Here is an 18078-nt window from a genome sequence, read left to right on the forward strand (position 1 = left end):
AGTATTCCACTGCAGCCAGAATCCAAACATCACCTCACATGGTCACTGGTAGTGCACTTCCTGAAGCTGGTACAGAATCCTCAGCCGCCATGGACCATCTATGTGCCATGTGGCCATTAAGCCACCCCCTCCCTCCTCCTTGCCTCTGAACATTTGCCTTACCTGGTCAGGAAGGGGTTCTGTTATATCTGTAAGTACCTGTTGATCCTGGCAGAAATCTTGCTGCCCGCTTTGCCTGGGATGACAGTTATCAGTCACATTGTTTCCAGGACTACAGCACCTTTCCCCACTGTATTATGGAGAAGGGGGGGTGTTCTGTAGTTCCCCTCCTAGGGTGACAACACTGCTTCTCCATACAGTGCAGTAAGTGAGCGTTGTCACCCCGGGACAGGAAGGGTGTTACTGGTTGGATCACCAGGAGAAAATAAAGGGAAAAGCCTGAAAGAGGACCATTGCAGCCACGTAATCTAAGGGATGCTAAGCTGCACAATATATTTATATATATATATATATGTTTGTATTCTTAGATATAGATACACTTTGTGGGGTGTTTATGAAAAAAGAAAATTTGCATTGCTGTTCATCAATCTGTGTAACTGGGGAAGAGTCGAATGTTCCCAGGCTATTTATAGTCTCTGCAGAGCGAATATGTGAATCGAGAACATACCTTATTGGCCACTAGAGGGCATTAACTATCATAAGAAATATGTTTAATCCTCAGCGCCATCTGGTGGCCTGAATGCGGCATTTTCCTCATTCACACATTCGATCTGCATGAGAACATTCGATTTTGCCCCATTCGCATACAATGCAGTTTTGACGGATCAACAGCTATGCAATTTTTTTTTTTTTTCTGTTTTGACTGGATTTTGACCACTTCTGGACCGGGCCTATTTCTGACACTTGTTGTTTACAAGATAAAATCAGTATTTTTCGCTAGAAAATTACTTAGAACCCCCAAACATTATATATATATTTTATTTTATTTTTTTAGCAGAGACCCTAGAGAATAAAATGGAGATCGTTGCAATACTTTGTCACACCGTATTTGCGTGGCGGTCTTACAAACGCAATTTTTGGAAAAAAAAATACACTTTTTTTTAATTAAAAAATAAGAAACCAGTAAACTTAGCCCAATTTTTTTCCATAATGTGAAAGAGAATGTTACGTCGAGCAAATAGATACCCAACATGCCATGCTTCAAAATTGCGCACGCTCGTGGACGGGCGGAAAACATTGGTAGTAACAAATCTCTATAGGCGACGCTTAAAAAATGTCTATAGGTTACCAGTTTAGAGTTACAGAGGAGGTCTAGGGCTCAAATTATTGCTCTCGCTCTAACGATCGCGGCGATACCTCACATGCTTGGTTTGAACATCGTTTACATATGTGGGCGGGACTTGCATATGCGTTCGCTTCTGCGCGCAAGCTCAGAGACAGGGGGGGGGCTTTCAATTTTTTTCTTCTTAGTTATTTTACTTTTTATTTTTACACTGTCCCATTAAAAAAATGTTTTGATCACTTGATCTGTGGTCAAAAACACCTCACAGCTCACATCTACACTAAAAAGCAAAAACAAAAATGGGCCCTTTAAGGCCGTTGGGGGAAGTGACGTGTGTCGTCACTCTGGTCCTCCAAGGCCATAGAGTGGAGTGGGGGCCATCTTGCTCTCACTCGACTTCCTGCCCAGCACCAGAGGGGAACGGATCGTTTTCCCCACCATCGATCTCCAGTAAGCGGGGAAAACAACCGAGAAATAGGAGGGGAGGGGCACCTCAACCGCCGCTCATAAAAGTGGTCCCGCGGTAAATCTGACAAGGCTGGAGGGTTTTTTTTTTTCTTTTTTAGGGTCCAGCGTCGTGATTGAAGATGGATCTTCATCGGGGTGGACATTGTTCTTTATTTTGTAATAAAGAAATGGTCAAAAACTCGTGTATTGTCTTTATTCACTTCTTACACATTTCTGGTGAATGGGTAGGCCAGTCTCATTCACATAGAAGGGACGGGATCTGGGGGAGGCTTCCAGATTCTGATAAGCCCCCTCGCTGGCAGACCCCCACAACCACAGCTCAGGGTTGTTGGGAAGAGGCCCTTTTCCCGCATTAACTTGGGGGCAAGGTGCATCGCCCCCGCATTGAAGGCTTGTGGCCTTCCTGACCTGCCGGGCTGCATGCTCAGATAAGGGTCTGGTATGGATTTTGGAGGCCATTTTTTTCTAAAATTTGGCCTCAGAATCAATACCAGACTTGAAGAGCATGGTATGGATTTGGGGGGGGGGGGCTCTCACCCCAAAAACAAAACGAAATTAAAGGAAACAATGAAATTAAAGGAAACTAAACCAATTCCGAAACAAATAAACAAAATGAGAAAAATAAGAATCTATCCTAAATAAAACAAATTTGCACACGTCTAGTGCCAGAACCTCCTCCTGAGCTCCAGATCACTTTAGGAGATGCTATCTTTGTGGAGACGAACCACTGCTGTGTAGGACACAAGGAGATCGACACTACCTGAAAGTTCAACAGACACTTTTTATATTGATACCTTCTAAGTGAAGATAGGCATCCTGCTAGCTTCTCAAAGTGGCCTTGTTTCCGACCTTACTTCCTACAGGTTCCTCCTCCTGAGCTCCAGGTCTCTTTTAGGAGACACTATCTACATGGAGACGAACAGGGTAAACCACTAAATGCTGTGTAGGACACAAGGAGATTGACACTCCCTGAAACTTCAACAGATACTTTTTATATTAGTACCTTCTAAGTGAAGATAGGCATCCTGCTAGCTTCTCAAAGTGGCCTTGTTGCCAAACTAACTTCCTACGGGTTCCTCCTCCTGGGCTCCAGATCACTTTAGGAGATGCTATCTACGTGGAGATGAACCACTAAATGCTGTGTAGGACACAAGGAGATTGACACTTCCTGAAAGTTCAACAGATACATTTTATATTGATACCTTCTAAGTGAAGATAGGCATCCTGCTAGCTTCTCAAAGTGGCCTTGTTGCCAAACTAACTTCCTACGGGTTCCTGCTCCTGAGCTCCAGATAACTTTAGGAGATGCTATCTACGTGGAGACGAACCACTAAATGCTGTGTAGGACACAAGGAGATTAACACTCCCTGAAAGTTCAACAGATACTTTTGATATTGATGCCTTCTAAGTGAAGATAGGCATCCTGCTAGCTTCTCAAAGTAGTCTGGTTGCCGACCAAACTTCTTACGGGTTCCTCCTCCTGAGCTCCAGATCACTTTAGGAGATGCTATCTACGTGGAGATGAACCGCTAAATGCTGTGTAGGACACAAGGAGATCGACACTCCCTGAAAGTTCAACAGACACTTTTGATATTGATACCTTCTAAGTGAAGATAGGCATTCTTGCTAGCTTCTCAAAATGGCCTTGTTGCCGACCTAACTTCTTACGGGTTCCTCCTCCTGAGCTCCACATCACTTTAGGAGATGCTATCTACGTGGAGACGAACCACTAAATGCTGTGTAGGACACAAGGAGATTGACTCTCCCTGAAAGGTCAACAGATACTTTTTATATTGACGCCTTCTAAGTGAAGATAGACATCCTGCTGGCTTCTCAAAGTGGCCTTGTTGCCGACCTAACTTGTTACGGGTTCCTCCTCCTGAGCTCCAGATCACTTTAGGAGATGCTATCTATGTGGAGATGAACCGCTAAATGCTGTGTAGGACACAAGGAGATCGACACTCCCTGAAAGTTCAACAGATACTTTTGATATTGATACCTTCTAAGTGAAGATAGGCATCCTGCTAGCTTCTCAAAGTGGCCTTGTTGCCAAACTAACTTCCTACGGGTTCCTCCTCCTGGGCTCCAGATCACTTTAGAAGATGCTATCTACGTGGAGAGGAACCACTAAATGCTGTGTAGGACACAAGGAGATCGACACTTCCTGAAAGTTCAACAGATACTTTTTATATTGACGCCTTCTAAGTGAAGATAGGCATCCTGCTGGCTTCTCAAAGTGGCCTTGTTGCCGACCTAACTTTCTACGGGTTCCTCCTCCTGAGCTCCGGATCATTTTTAGGAGACACTATCTACATGGAGATGAACAGGGTAAACCATGAAAAGCTGTGTAGGACACAAGGAGATGGACACTCCCTGAAAGTTTAACAGATACTCATCAGTCCTCTTCTGGATCCTGAAAGCACCCCCACACCACTGGACATCCAATAGGATGTGTCCACGTCATGAAGGCACTGAAATAAGTTGTCTAATCTGTTCCCATCTTCTTGGAAGGTCAGAGTGGTCCATCTCCTCCTGTAACATTCTTCATAATGTAAAATGGTTTGAGGGTCAATTTTATTTAATTTTTAGGGTTGTTTTATATCATGACTGTTATAAGCAATCATAGTTGGGAAAAGAATCCCTGATCACACAGCAGAACACACACACACTAGTACAGTGTCACTATTGTATTAAAAAAATAATAAAAAAAAATCTTGAAAAACAAAAAGAAAAAAGTTTCAAAAAAATTAAACATTTTTTATTCAACTTTTTAAACTTTAGGATTTTTTTTTAATTATTTATTTACATACTGTCATCAGAATAGTTATTTATTTATTTTTTAACATACTGTCATCAATCTTGAAAAAAATTCTAAAATTCTAATTTTTTTTTTTATAATAAAAATTTCTTTTAAAAAATTGTATTTTATAAAAACTTCTTAAAAAAAAATATACTTTATTTTTTATAATAAAATTTATGAAAAAAAATCTCTTAAAAATGATATTTTACTTTTTTAAATAAAAATGATAATAATTTCTTTAAAAATTGTATTTTATTTTTTTTTTTATAATAAAAATGTATTTTAAAAAAAAGTAGTGCAGTGCTGAATAGCAAAAAATGCCCTGGTCATGAAGGGGTAAAACTTTCCGGAGGTCTAGTGGTTACTTTAAACATTTTATACATGCTCCTTTTGAAATTTTGAAACTTAGACAAAGTCATCAGTGGGGTGAGTTATCGATGTGTGTGTCTTGAGCTACTGAGCTCCGTAAGCAATATATACTTTCCTTCTAAAGCCACATTCGCCCTTGGCATTTCTTGAAGATGCGAAAAAACACAGGAAATGTGCGCTGTGTGGCAAAGGTGGTACAAAACGCACCAAAATGCGCATCGAAAAGATGCACGACGCTCCACGCCCAGAAAAGTTCTGGAGCTTCTTTGGCGCACATAGGGCAGCCCATCCAGGTGAATAGACTGCCCTATGTGCAAAACATTTTTTATTTATTTATTTGTGCATTTAATGGCTTTTGCTTTGCTATAATTTTTTTTTAGATATGATCTGTTTGTTCTATTTGTATATGTCTATGTGTTTTTTTGAGAAATTTTATTTTTGTGCAAATCAAAAAGTACAGTACTCAATTATTTCTGTTGAAAAACTGAAAATAAAAAATCTAATCTAAAAAAAAACATAAAATGAAAAAATAAATAAATAAATAAAAATACAAAAAAAAAAAAAAAAAGGGAAAAATAAGTGGGAACTTGGGTTGAGTGTAAATGGGGCCTTAGGGTGGATCTGGACCCAGATTGAAGAACTACTGCCCCCAGTGGTTAAAGCACAGAGGTTTCATGGTTCAAGCACTAGGCAGAGAAGCTAACAACTGTTATTTCTGAGATGACCACCAGGAGCAGCAGAGAAAAGTAAGACGCCTGAGTTTGGGATAAAACTTTATTACACATTTATTGCATTGATAAAACAAACTCCAAGTTTAAAAAACGCTACATCTCAGCGAGTATGAGTTCTCTGGTGTTTATCCAGATGGGACTTCCGCCCGAAACACCTCCCGCACACCGTGCAGGCATACGGCTTCTCATCCGTATGAATGCGCTGGTGCGTCTGAAGCTGCGAGCGCTGGGTGAAGCACTTTCCGCACTGCGGACACGGGAACGGCTTCTCGCCCCGGTGGACCCTCTCGTGAACGATGAGCTCGGCCCTGGTGATGAACCGCTTGCCGCACTCCGAGCAGGAGTAGGGCTTGTCGCCGGTGTGGTGTTTTTGGTGTCTCCGCAGGAGCGCCATCAGCGTGAAGCTCTTGCCGCAGTCAGAGCAGGAGAACGGCTTTTCTCCCGTGTGAATACGCTGGTGGGTTCGGAGCTGGAACGTCCACGTGAAGGACTTGCCACACTCCAAGCACTGGTAGGACTTGTCTCCAGTGTGGGTCCTCTGGTGGTGCACCAGCTCCGTCCTGGAGGAGAATGGCATGTCGCACTCGGCGCAGGAATAGGGCTTCTCCCCTGAGTGGATCTTCTGGTGTTCTACAAGCCGGGCCCGACACGGGTAAAGCTTACCGCATATAGTGCACAGGAACGTTCCCTCCGCGGAGTGAACCCGTCTCAGGTGAGTGTTCAGCGCAAACTTCCAGACAAAACTTTTCCCACACTCTGTACAGGAGAACGGCTTCTCTCCAGTGTGAACCTTCTGATGTTTAAGAAGCTCCCACTTCCGCTTATAATTCTTCCCACACTCAGGACAGGCAAAGGGACCCTCACTGGTGTGAGACTCTTGGTGCTGAAGGAGGGCAGAGTTGGTGGGGAAGCATTTCCCGCACTCAGTGCATGGGAATGGCGTCTGGTCACTGTGGGTCTTACGGTGCTCGTTGAGACACGACACGGTCCCGTAGCTCTTGCCGCACTCGGGGCAGATGAACGGGAGCTCACCCGTGTGGACGCTCTTGTGGCGGTTAAGGTTGGCCTGCCCAGTGAAGCACTTCCCGCAAGCAGAGCAGGAAAAGGGCTTCTCCCGCTTGTGGGCTTTTAAATGTTCCATGAGATGAGATTTCTGGGTTAAACATTTCCCGCACTCTAGGCATTGAAACTTAGGACCGCGAGACTTCAGAGTAACTCCCTCAGAACTGGAGGGATCTGGTGATCCCTGGCCACCTAGGTGCAAATTTGGAGTAACCGTATGTGATCTACCAGGGAAAAATCTCTCGGAACTAGAGGGACTGACCAACCTGTCTGCACTGTATGGTTCCGAATGGACGTCTGAACGGAAGGTATGTGACTGAGCGTTAAAAGATGCGTCAGGATTGGAGGAACTGGCTCTTCTACCCTCGCTGTAAATTCCCCGACGGACATCGTGTACTCTAAAAGATTCCTCAAAACCAGAGGGACTGGATAAACTGGGTGCATTGTAAAGTCCTGTATGAGAATGTGGCATCATGTGGTCGCCATCGGCGTGTGGGGGTGAAGAAGGATAATCCTCCGAGGATCTGTTGAACTCGCGTCCATCTGCCAAGAAGAGAACAAAAAAGTTTTTCAGGATTGGCTTTGAATTACCTGTAGTGTAGGGAGTGCAAGGTTCAGACTGAAAAGCTTAAGTCATGGTAAGTACTGTTGTAACTGGATAGCTAAGCTTGGAGAAGATTCCCATTCAATTGGCTACAGTGTGATGTCCAGTTTCTGACCATGTTTCCAACATTTAGGGGTTAGTTAACCTTTCCCGAAAAAAATCTGCCCTTTGTGCCTGCAGATCAGAGGTCCTCAAACGACGGCCCTCCAGGTGTTGCGGAACTACACGTCACATGAGGCATTGGAAAACCCCGGAATTCACAGACATGGACTAGGCATGATGGGAATTGTAGCTCCTCAACAACTGGAAGACCATAGTTTGAAGACCCCTGGTGTTGGAAGACCATAGTTTGAAAACCCCTGGTGTTGGAAGACCATAGTTTGAAGACCCCTGGTGTTGGAAGACCATAGTTTGAAGACCCCTGGTGTAGATTGGTAAAAGCTGCACAAGTTGTTTTTTTATCTACAACAAGGGTCTTCAAACTATGGACCTCCAGGTGTTGCGGAACTACACGTCCCATAAGGCATTGTAAAACTCCGACATTCACAGACATGACCAGGCATGATGGGAATTGTAGCTCCTCAACCACTGGAAGACCATAGTTTGAAGACCCCTGGTGTAGATTCGTAAAAGCTTGCACAAGTTGTTTTGTATCTACAACAGGGGTCTTCAAACTACGGCCCTCCAAGTGTTGCGGAACTACACGTCCCATGAGACATTGTAAAACTCTGACATACACAGACAAGATGGGAATTGTAGCTCCTAAACAACTAGAGGGCCATAGTTTGAAGACCCCTGGTGTAGATTGGTAAAAGCTGCACAGGTTTTTTTTTTATCTACATCAGGGGTCTTCAAACGATGCTACTCCAGTTGTTGAGAAACTACAATTCCCATCATGTCTGTGAATGTCAGAGTTTTACAATGACTCATGGGACATGTAGTTCCGCAACAGCTGGAGGACCATAGTTTGAAGACCCCTGCTGCAGATAAACAACCTGTGCAGCTTTTACCAAAAAGTTAAATATTGCCCTTGCTATAGAGGTAGGTCATATTCCTACCTCCCGAAGCTGGACTGAAAAACTCCCAGAGATGGGATCATCCCCATCCTACCTTGTTGCTACGATGTTGCTAAGACACTCCTAGCTGTTACTTTTCAGAGCTAATGCAGCAAGAGAGGCAAAGCACATGTGAGGGGGTTTACCCCATCAGAGAAAGAGCTCACTTCTGTGATGGTGGAGGTGAACAATAACAGCTGGGAGTCTCTTAGCAACGTCCTAGCAACTTTGTCTATGTCACTGAACATTAGTCATTATTTTTCTGCTAGTTAGTCTCACTCATGGATCGGTCAAAGATGCCACCTGACCATCAATACAGACAAATCTATAATGTTAAACTCCTGGTGCCCAACCCGTGGCCCTTGAACATCTCTTGTATGAGTTCTGTAATCTCTGACTATTTTCTGTACCATGTCTGCAGTCCCTGACCATCTCCTGTACCATGCCTGCAGTCCCTGACCATCTCCTGTACCATATCTGCAGAGCCTGACCATCTCATGTACCATGTCCCCAATCTCTGACCATCTCTTGTACCATAACTGCAGTCCCTGACCATCTCCTGTACCATGTCTGCAGAGCCTGACCATCTCATTTCCGCAATATCCGACCATCTCCTGTACCATGTCTGCAGACTTGGACCATCTCCTGTACCATGTCTGCAGTCCCTGACCATCTCATGTATTATGTCCGCAATCTCTGAACATTTCCGGTACCATGTCTGCAGTCCCTGACCATCTCCTGTACCATGTCTGCAGTCTCTGGCCATTTCCTGTACCATGTCTGCAGTCCCTGACCATCTCCTGTACCATGTCTGCAGTCCCTGACCATCTCCTGTACCATGTCTGCAGTTCCTGACCATCTCCTGTACCATGTCTGCAGTCCCTGACCATCTCCTGTACCATGTCTGCAGTCCCTGACCATCTCCTGCACCATGTCTGCAGTCCCTGACCATCTCCTGCACCATGTCTGCAGTCTCTGACCATCTCCTGCACCATGCCTGCAGTCCCTGGCCATCTCCTGTACCATGCCTACAGTCCCTGACTATCTCCTGTACCATGTCTGCAGTCCCTGACTATCTCCTGTACCATGTCTGCAGTCTCTGACCATCTCCTGTACCATGTCTGCAGTCCCTGACTATCTCCTGTACCATGTCTGCAGTCCCTGAACATCTCCTGTACAGTGTCTGCAGTCCTTGACCATCTCCTGTACAGTGTCTGCAGAGCCTGACCATCTCATGTATCATGTCCCCAATCTCTGACCATCTCCTGTACCATGCCTGCAGTCCCTGACCATCTCCTGTACCATGTCTGTAGTCCCTGGCCATCTCCTGTACAGTGTCTGCAGTCCCTGACCATATCCTGTACAGTGTCTGCAGTCCCTGACCATCTCCTGTACCATGTCTGCAGTCCCTGACCATCTCCTGTACCATGTCTGCAGTCCCCGACCATCTCCTGTATCATGTCCACAGTCTATGACCATCTCCTGTATTATGTCTGCAGTCTCTGACTATCTCCAACCATTTTTTTTGTACTATATCTACAGTCTCTGACCTTCCCTTTTATCAGGTCTGCAGTCTCTGACCATCTCTTGTACCAGGTCCGCAGTTTCTGGCCATCTATTGTATCAGGTCTACAGTCATTGACCATCTCCTGTCCACAGTTTCTGACCATCTCTTGTACCATATCTTCAGTCTCTGACCATCTCCTGTATCAGGTCCACAATCTCAGACCATCTCTTGTACCAAATATTCAGTCCCTGGCCATCTCCTGTATCAGGTCCACAGTCTCAGACCATCTCTTGTACCATATCTGCAGTCTCTGACTATCTCCTGTAGTATGTTGCAAGTCTCTGACCATCTCTTCTATTATTTCTGCAGTCTCTGACCATCTTCCCTGCTATGTCTGCACGCCTGACAGATTACACATCTATATTCTACATTCACATCAGTCACTTTAGGCCCCCTATAGCAAGAAAGTTGACCACCATGGGTGTAAACCATACGATAGTGCAAGAAGTCAACCTTTAGGGGAGTTGGGGAAAGCGGAGGGCAGGTGGGGTATTGAGATCTAATAGGATAGGTAGAAGAACTGGACTGGCCTTGGGGTACCACTTGCTAGAAGTTAGATATGTGGAGGAATTTCCAGAGGAGGATGTAGATGGTGCTCTACAGATGGAATAACTAGGTGGAAAGGAAGGGGCTGGGGAATTCGGGAACAGGATGTGAGCAGAGAGGGGGGGGGAGGAAGAAGGTAAAGAGAACAAAGGAAATTGGAGGACGAGGGGGGGGGGGAGAACATGAGAGCCCTGAGTTGTCTGTTCAAGTAGTTAGCACAGGAATACTGAGATCGGGTCGTAACAAATACGTCAGGCAAGGCTGACAGACCTTCAAAGCTTTTGTTGCAGAGGCCTTTCTCTAAGAGCCAAGATACAGTAAACTAAAATGTACGTCATTATATTTACCCCAATGATCTAGAAGTCTAGGGAAAAAAAAAAATAACGAAGCCTTACATATTTGCAGTGCATATCCCCAGACACTTTAATATTTCAAAACATTGGCCCAGAGCACCCAAGATGATAGTATAAATTATGGTTCCACTGTTGGTTGGAGGTTCTGTTGATATGGTTATAAAATGTACCCAACATTGTCAATCTAAAAGACTTTCCAAAAACAAGTAAGGGTTAATAGTAATCATATCCTTGAAGGAAGAACATTAACTTTGCCACAAGGCCAAAGGCAACACCTAGCTGGTTGACTCTACTAAGAGGAGAGCTCTGGAGGCATTGGTATAATCCAAATAAAAGGTGACAACTAAGGCTTAGCCCCGGTGTCCTAGAGAGCCTCGAAACTACTGCTACTACAGATGTTCCCAAGTGGCTTAGCTACCTGAGTCTTGTTGCTTAAGGACCACCTATGGTGTAGCCTCTGTGTATCAATGGTAGCAATCCACATGGATCTCCTAGAGAGCCTCAGAACTACTGCTGGAGCATACATCAAGACACAAATCTCTACAGATTTTCCCAAGAGGCTTAACTACTGGACACTTGCTGCTTAAGGACCACCAATGGCTTAACCCTGGTGTATTAATGGTTGCATTCTTCATGGGTCTCCTATGGCGCTTTTCCACTGCATGGAACCGAACGGTTCGGCACGCTTTTGTGCTTTTCCACTGCTGGTACCGCATGGTACGGTGTAGGAACGGTTCGGTACGGTACGGCGGCGCTTTTCCACTGCATGGAACCGAACGGTACGGCTCTCAAAAACAGTACCTACTCGATTGTGGTTCCAAGAGGTACCATATCCGGTACCATATCCCACAATCCTTTGCATGCAGTCACTACTAACCACTGATTGGTCAGAGAATCCCACCCACCCAGTTGTTATCCCACCCACTTAACTTTAGTACTACTTTAGTGGAAAAGCAAACCATACCGTACCGTACCGAACCGTTCCAACACCGTACCATGCGGTACCAGCAGTGGAAAAGCAAACCGGGCCAAGCAGGGCCGAGCCGGTACTTGCAGTGGAAAAGTGCCACTAGAGAACTTAGGAGCTACTGCTGGAGCACACATCAAGACACAAGTACCTACAGATGTTCCCAAGAGGCTTAACTACTGGAGACTTGCTGCTTAAGGACCACCAAAGGCTTAACCCTGGTGTATCAACGGTTGAATTCTTCATGGGTCTCCTAGATAACTTAGGAGCTACTGCTGGAGCACACATCAAGACACAAGTCTCTACAGATGTTCTCAAGTGGCTTAGCTACCTGAGACTTGCTGCTTAAGGACCACCTATGGCTTACCCCTGATGTATTAGTGGTTACACTCTAAATGGGAGCCATGAAAACTATTGCTGAAGCACACTTCCAAGGTTAAGTCCCTACAGATGAGATGTTCTCAAGTGGCTTAGCTACCTGAGACTTGCTGCTTAAGGACCACCAATGGCTTAACCCTGGTGTATCAACGGTTGAATTCTTCATGGGTCTCCTAGAGAACTTAGGAGCTACTGCTGGAGCATACATCAAGACACAAGTCCCTACAGATGTTCCCAAGAGGCTTAACCACTGGACACTTGCTGCTTAAGGACCACCAATGGCTTAACCCTGGTGTATCAATGGTTGCAGTCTTCATGGGTCTCCTAGATAACTTAGGAGCTACTGCTGGAGCACACATCAAGACACAAGTCCCTTGAGATGTTCTGAGACTCGCTGCTTAAGGACTACCTATGGCTTAGCCCTAATGTATTAGTGCAGGGATCCTCAAACTACGGCCCTTCAGCTGTTGCGGAACTACACATCCCATGAGGCACTGTAAAACTCTGACATTCACAGACATGACTAGGCATGATGGGAATTGTAGTTCCTGAACAACTGGAGGGCCATAGTTTGAAGACCCCTGTATTAGTGGTTGCACTCTAAATGGGAGCCATGAAACTACTGCTGAAGCACACTTCAAGGTCAAGTCCCTACAGATGTTCCCAAGTGGCTTGTATATCAGAGACTTCCTGCTCAAAGACGACCAATAATTCATATCTGATATCTTGATATCTCTTGATATATCTTGATATCAGAAAGCAGGACCTGACATCTGCCAGGCTATTCGGTGTCTAGAACTCCCAGTAGGAAACTGCAACAATTCAAATTGTAAGAAATAAATGTGGCCATGTTAGGTCAATGATGCCACAAGTATCCCCATCCGCAGCTCATTGGACCAGAAGGGATGTGACCATATGACGGCTTCCCGTTGGTTCAGACAACCTAATATTACATGGTTACATAGTAGGTGAGGTTGAATAAAGACAATAGTCCATCCAGTTCAACCTGTGTAGGTGTGTGTGGCCATAATCATCTCTCATACCCCTGAATGTTCTGATCCTTGAGATGTACGTCTAAGAGTCTTTTGAAAGCCACCATACTTCCCGCAGAAACCACCTCTTGTGGTAGAGAATTCCACAATCTTGTAGCCCTAACAGTAAAGAACTCCCCACATTGCCTGAGGTTAAAACGCTTCTCCTCTAATCGCATTGTATGCCCCCGAGTCCTCATGCAATCCCTTCGACTGAATCGTTTTTTTTCCAAGCGGAGATCCCCATTGAGATATTTATAAATTGCTATCATGTCCCCCCTCAGGCGTCTCTTCTCCAGGGAAAATAAATCGAGCAATTGCAGCAGCTCTTCATAGTTAAGGTCCTCCAATCCCCTAATCAGTTTAGTTGCCCTTCTCTGGACTCTCTCCAGCTCCAACACATGGGTATGGACTGAGTTCAGGTCTAAACGCAACTCATTTCTACTCTTCATGGTCTTCTACTGAGCCTTCGAACTACTGCTGAAGCACAGATCTAGACAAAAGTCTCAATGGATGATCCTGTGCCTTTGGGCTATCCAAGACTTTCTGTATGAGGACCACCAACTCATGACTTGACCAATCATCGGTGATTAGAAACCATGACTTCCAAGAAGAGTCAGAAAGGCTGAACATAACCAACCTCAAGAGGATCCCAGCAAGGAAACCTCAAGAATATGAAATTGATGGAAGTTTCTAACCAGGGAGTTTTCTGGTTCTGTAGGGCCAATGTTTGTCTGATAAGACTTAAGGCTCGGTTCACACTATTGCGATGCGGGAAGGCTGCGAATTCGCAGCCTGTTCCCGCATCGCACACGCACCCCCGGCAGTTCACACTGCCATATGCGATCCGCTGGGGGTGTCAATGTAATCTTAACGACACCCCCAGTTTGATCGCATATCGCAGTGCGATCGTGCAGTTCGCACAGGATCGGATCGCACAAGTGTGAACCGCTGTGCGATCCGATCCTGATGCGGCAGCAAAAATGCCTCCTGTGCGTCTTTGCTGCGGGTGCGGTGCGAATTTAGCCATACAAACTGTATGGCTAAACTCGCACCGCACAGCTGATCGCATGTCATGTCGGAGCAGTGCGCTCCGACATGACATGCGAACCCGGCACACGCAGTAGTGTGAACCGGGGCTAAAAGTGGCTGTAAACCTGGAAAAAGTCAAATTAAAACAGAACACTAAAACTAATAAATAACACGGGCACAAAGCATGTGTGCATAGTGTGGATGGTAGAAGAACAGCCTGTTGTCTGTATTCCTCCCCGCTCTCCTGATTAAAAAAAAAAACATGACACCATGGAAAATAATGGTGGCGCCACGCCCCTTCTCCTTTGATTGACAGCCTGTGTAATGAGACATATGCCTGAGCCTGTGTGAAGGGGGCGTGTCTGCCGATTCTCTCCACCTTGCAGAGACTGAGATGAAAGCCAAGTTTACTTTCACTTTCCTTTCCTTGGGAGATATTGGGTACAAAGCTCACTCAGACAGCAGAGCATACAAAGAGAACAAAGAGAACAAGAGACATCAGAGCAGCAGAGAGAGAGACATCAAAGCCAGAGACAAACATCAGGGCGAGAGAGAGACACACACACATCAGAGAGAGAGAGACATCAAAGCAAGAGGCAAACATCAGAGCGAGAGAGAGAGAGAGAGAGAGAGAGAGAGAGACACACACGCACATCAGAGAGAGACACATCAAAGCAAGAGACAAACATCAGGGCAAGAGAGAGAGAGAAAGAGAGACACACATCAGAGAGAGAGATAGAGAGACATCAAAGCAAGACACACACACACACATCAGAGAGAGAGAGACATCAAAGCAAGAGGCAAACATCAGAGCATGAGAGAGAGAGAGAAAGAGAGAGAGACACACACACACACATCAGAGCAAGAGACAAACATCAGGGCGAGAGAGAGAGAGAGAGAAAGAGAAAGAGAGACATACACATCAGAGAGAGAGAGAGAGAGACATCAAAGCAAGACACACACACTCACATCAGAGAGAGAGAGAGAGAAAGAGAGACACACACATCAGATAGAGAGAGAGAGAGAAAGAGAGACACACACATCAGAGAGAGAGAAAGAGAGACACACACATCAGAGAGAGAGAGAGAAAGAGAGACACACACATCAGAGAGAGAGAGAGAAAGAGAGACACACACATCAGAGAGAGAGAGAGAAATCAAAGCAAGACACACACACACATCAGAGAGAGAGACATCAAAGCAAGACACACACACACACATCAGAGAGAGAGAGAGAGAGACATCAAAGCAAGAGGCAAACATCAGAGCAAGAGAGAGAAAGAGAGAGACACACACACACATCAGAGAGAGACACATCAAAGCAAGAGACAAACATCAGGGCAAGAGAGAGAGAGAGAAAGAGACACATACACCTCACAGAGAGAGAGAGACATCAATGCAAGAGACAGACATCAGAGCAAGAGAGAGAGACACACACATCAGAGAGAGAAAAAAACACACATCACAGAGAGAGAGAGAGAGAGAGACACATCAGAGGAGAGATAGACATAAAAAGCAACAGACAGAGCAAGAGAGAGAGAGAGAGAGAGAGACACACACACACACATACACATCCGAGAGAGACGCACACACACACATCACAAAGAGAGAGGGAGAAAGACACATCAGAGGAGAGAGAGAGAGAGAGAGAGAGAGAGACAGACATCAGAGAGAGACATCAAAGCAAGAGACAGACAGAGCAAGAGAGAGAGAGACACACACACATCAGAGAGAGACACACACAAACACCACAGAGAGAGAGAGAAAGGGAGAGAGAGACATCAGAGGAGGGAGAGAGACACACACATCAGAGAATCATCAGAAAGAGACATCAGAGGAGAGAGAGACACACACACACATCAGAGAATCATCAGAAAGAGGCATCAGAGAGAGAGAGAGAGAGAGAGAGAGAGAGAGAGACACACATATCAGAAAATACAGAGAAAGAACAATCACGAGAGACAGCAGAGAATACAGAAAGAGAAAAAGACAGAGATAGAGAGACATCAGAAAGTGAGAGAGAGAGAAACATCAGAGAGCGAGAGACATCAGAGAATATAAGAGAGACACACACATCAGAGAATACAGAGAGAGAGAGAGAGAGAAAGGGAGAGACACACACACATAAGATAGAGGAAGACATACATCAGAGAATCATCAGAAAGAGATAGAGAGACGCACATACACACATCAGAGAAAGACACACACCAGAAAGAGAGAAAGAAAGAGAGAGACACCAGGAAGACAGAGAGAGAAAGACAGACATCAGAGAATCATCAGAAAGAGGGAGAGACATCAGAGAATAGAGAGAGACAGCAGAGAATACAGAAAGAGAGTGAGACATCAGAGAGAGAGAGAGAGACACACACGGTGTTTTGGGTGTACAAGGTTGATGGCTCCTGATTCCCATAGGTAACACATTGGTGGAAGAAGAGGTTCCGTTAGTATCTGGACAAGGAGTTTCGGAGTCTTTTCTGGATTTGATGTTTCTTGCTCACCTGCACCGATCTCTATAGGATCTTCCTCCTCCTTCACCCTCACCATAATCACCATCTCATCATCATCATCTTTCTCCTCTTCTTTAATTTTAATATTTTCCAAGATTCCATTCTAAATGTGTGATAGTAATACAGGATTAATTTTCCATGTTTTAATTAAAACACAATAGGTTAAGTATTGCTGTGATCCTTCTACCTGGTAATTCTGGGCGTAGTTGTGATCTTCCTGTGAGCAATCCAAGGCATTGCGAGGGCTGGGACACGTTCCTGGCCTCATCTTCACCGTGGCCTCCTTCTGGTCCTCCATCATGGCGTCCTGTTTACTCAGGTCCTCCATCGTGGCATCCTTGTAGAGATCCTTGTGTCTTTCTAAATATTCCCACTCCTCCATGGAAAAATAGACAGTGACATCCTGACACCTTATAGGGACCTGACACACACATACAATGGTACCGTCACCATCCAGTTACAGCGCTTGTCTGCAACTGGATAACACCCGATAATTCGTGACTCCACTCACCTCTCCCGTCAGCAGCTCAATGATCTTCTGGGTGACTTCTAGAATCTTCTTGTCCTTTCTCCCATGTATCAGTGATTGCAGTGGAGGCACTGTGATGATCACATTGTCACCAGGTTTCACCGGAGGAAAACTCTGTAATAAAGTATCAACTTAGTCATGTGACCTCCCAGAATCCTCCTCACCTCTCCGGTCAGCTCTGTGTTTTATTAATAGAGAAAATAGAGACATCGTGTAACCTCCCAGAATCCTCCTCACCTCTCCCGTCAGCAGGCAGACAATCTCCAAGGTGAGGTTTAATATCCTCTCCGTGATCTTTTCCTTATCCATCCTCGGTGGAATAGCCAGGAAGAAGACTCGGGACCTGGTAGACGAAAAGGACTATGGTGAGGTCACAGCAGAATTGACAATGAAGTACTGTAAACTGTAAATGTATACAATAGGTGAGTGACATTAAATAATCCTCCCGTATTAAATAGAGGGATACAACTCTGAACATTTTTAGTAAAGCATTTTGTATAGGTGATAGAACCTCTGGATTGAACAGATTCATGAACCAAGGAGCCTTCAACTAACCAGGTGAGCTAGGTGCACCACAAATTCTTCAGGTTCACAAACTGCATGGTGCCAGCCATATATGCAAATATTGGAGCTCACAGAGGTCCACAGAGGCTCCTCAGAGTCAGGATGGCCAGTCAAGGTCCCAGATGATTAGTGCTGATGAAGTCCACTATGGGAAAATCATCAGAAGAGCTTATTATTCCTGAAACATCCCTCATGGAGCCTGACCTGGCCTGGCTATCTTTGTCAACCTCTGAT

General features: G+C 45.1%; 2 protein-coding genes across 2 annotated transcripts in view; both read right to left on the reverse strand.

The window, feature by feature from the left end:
- The window catches only part of LOC309564377 (uncharacterized protein), a 166714-nt gene that overhangs the window by 121260 nt on the left and 27376 nt on the right, over positions 1-18078 (reverse strand). The window lies entirely within an intron of this gene.
- Positions 1-18078, reverse strand: part of LOC309563396 (uncharacterized protein) — a 55971-nt gene that overhangs the window by 30294 nt on the left and 7599 nt on the right. The window contains exons 2-6 of the mRNA XM_082267790.1: positions 17518-17623; positions 17263-17394; positions 16939-17172; positions 16743-16854; positions 5756-7255 (exon numbers count right to left, since the gene is read on the reverse strand). Coding sequence (XP_082123916.1) covers positions 5756-7255; positions 16743-16854; positions 16939-17172; positions 17263-17394; positions 17518-17589 — 2050 coding nt within the window. The 5' untranslated portion in view covers positions 17590-17623. The remainder of the gene's footprint in view (positions 1-5755; positions 7256-16742; positions 16855-16938; positions 17173-17262; positions 17395-17517; positions 17624-18078) is intronic.

The sequence above is a fragment of the Pelophylax lessonae genome, assembly GCF_965119305.1.
Source record: "Pelophylax lessonae genome assembly, chromosome: 9".
In the NCBI taxonomy this organism is placed as follows: domain Eukaryota; kingdom Metazoa; phylum Chordata; class Amphibia; order Anura; family Ranidae; genus Pelophylax; species Pelophylax lessonae.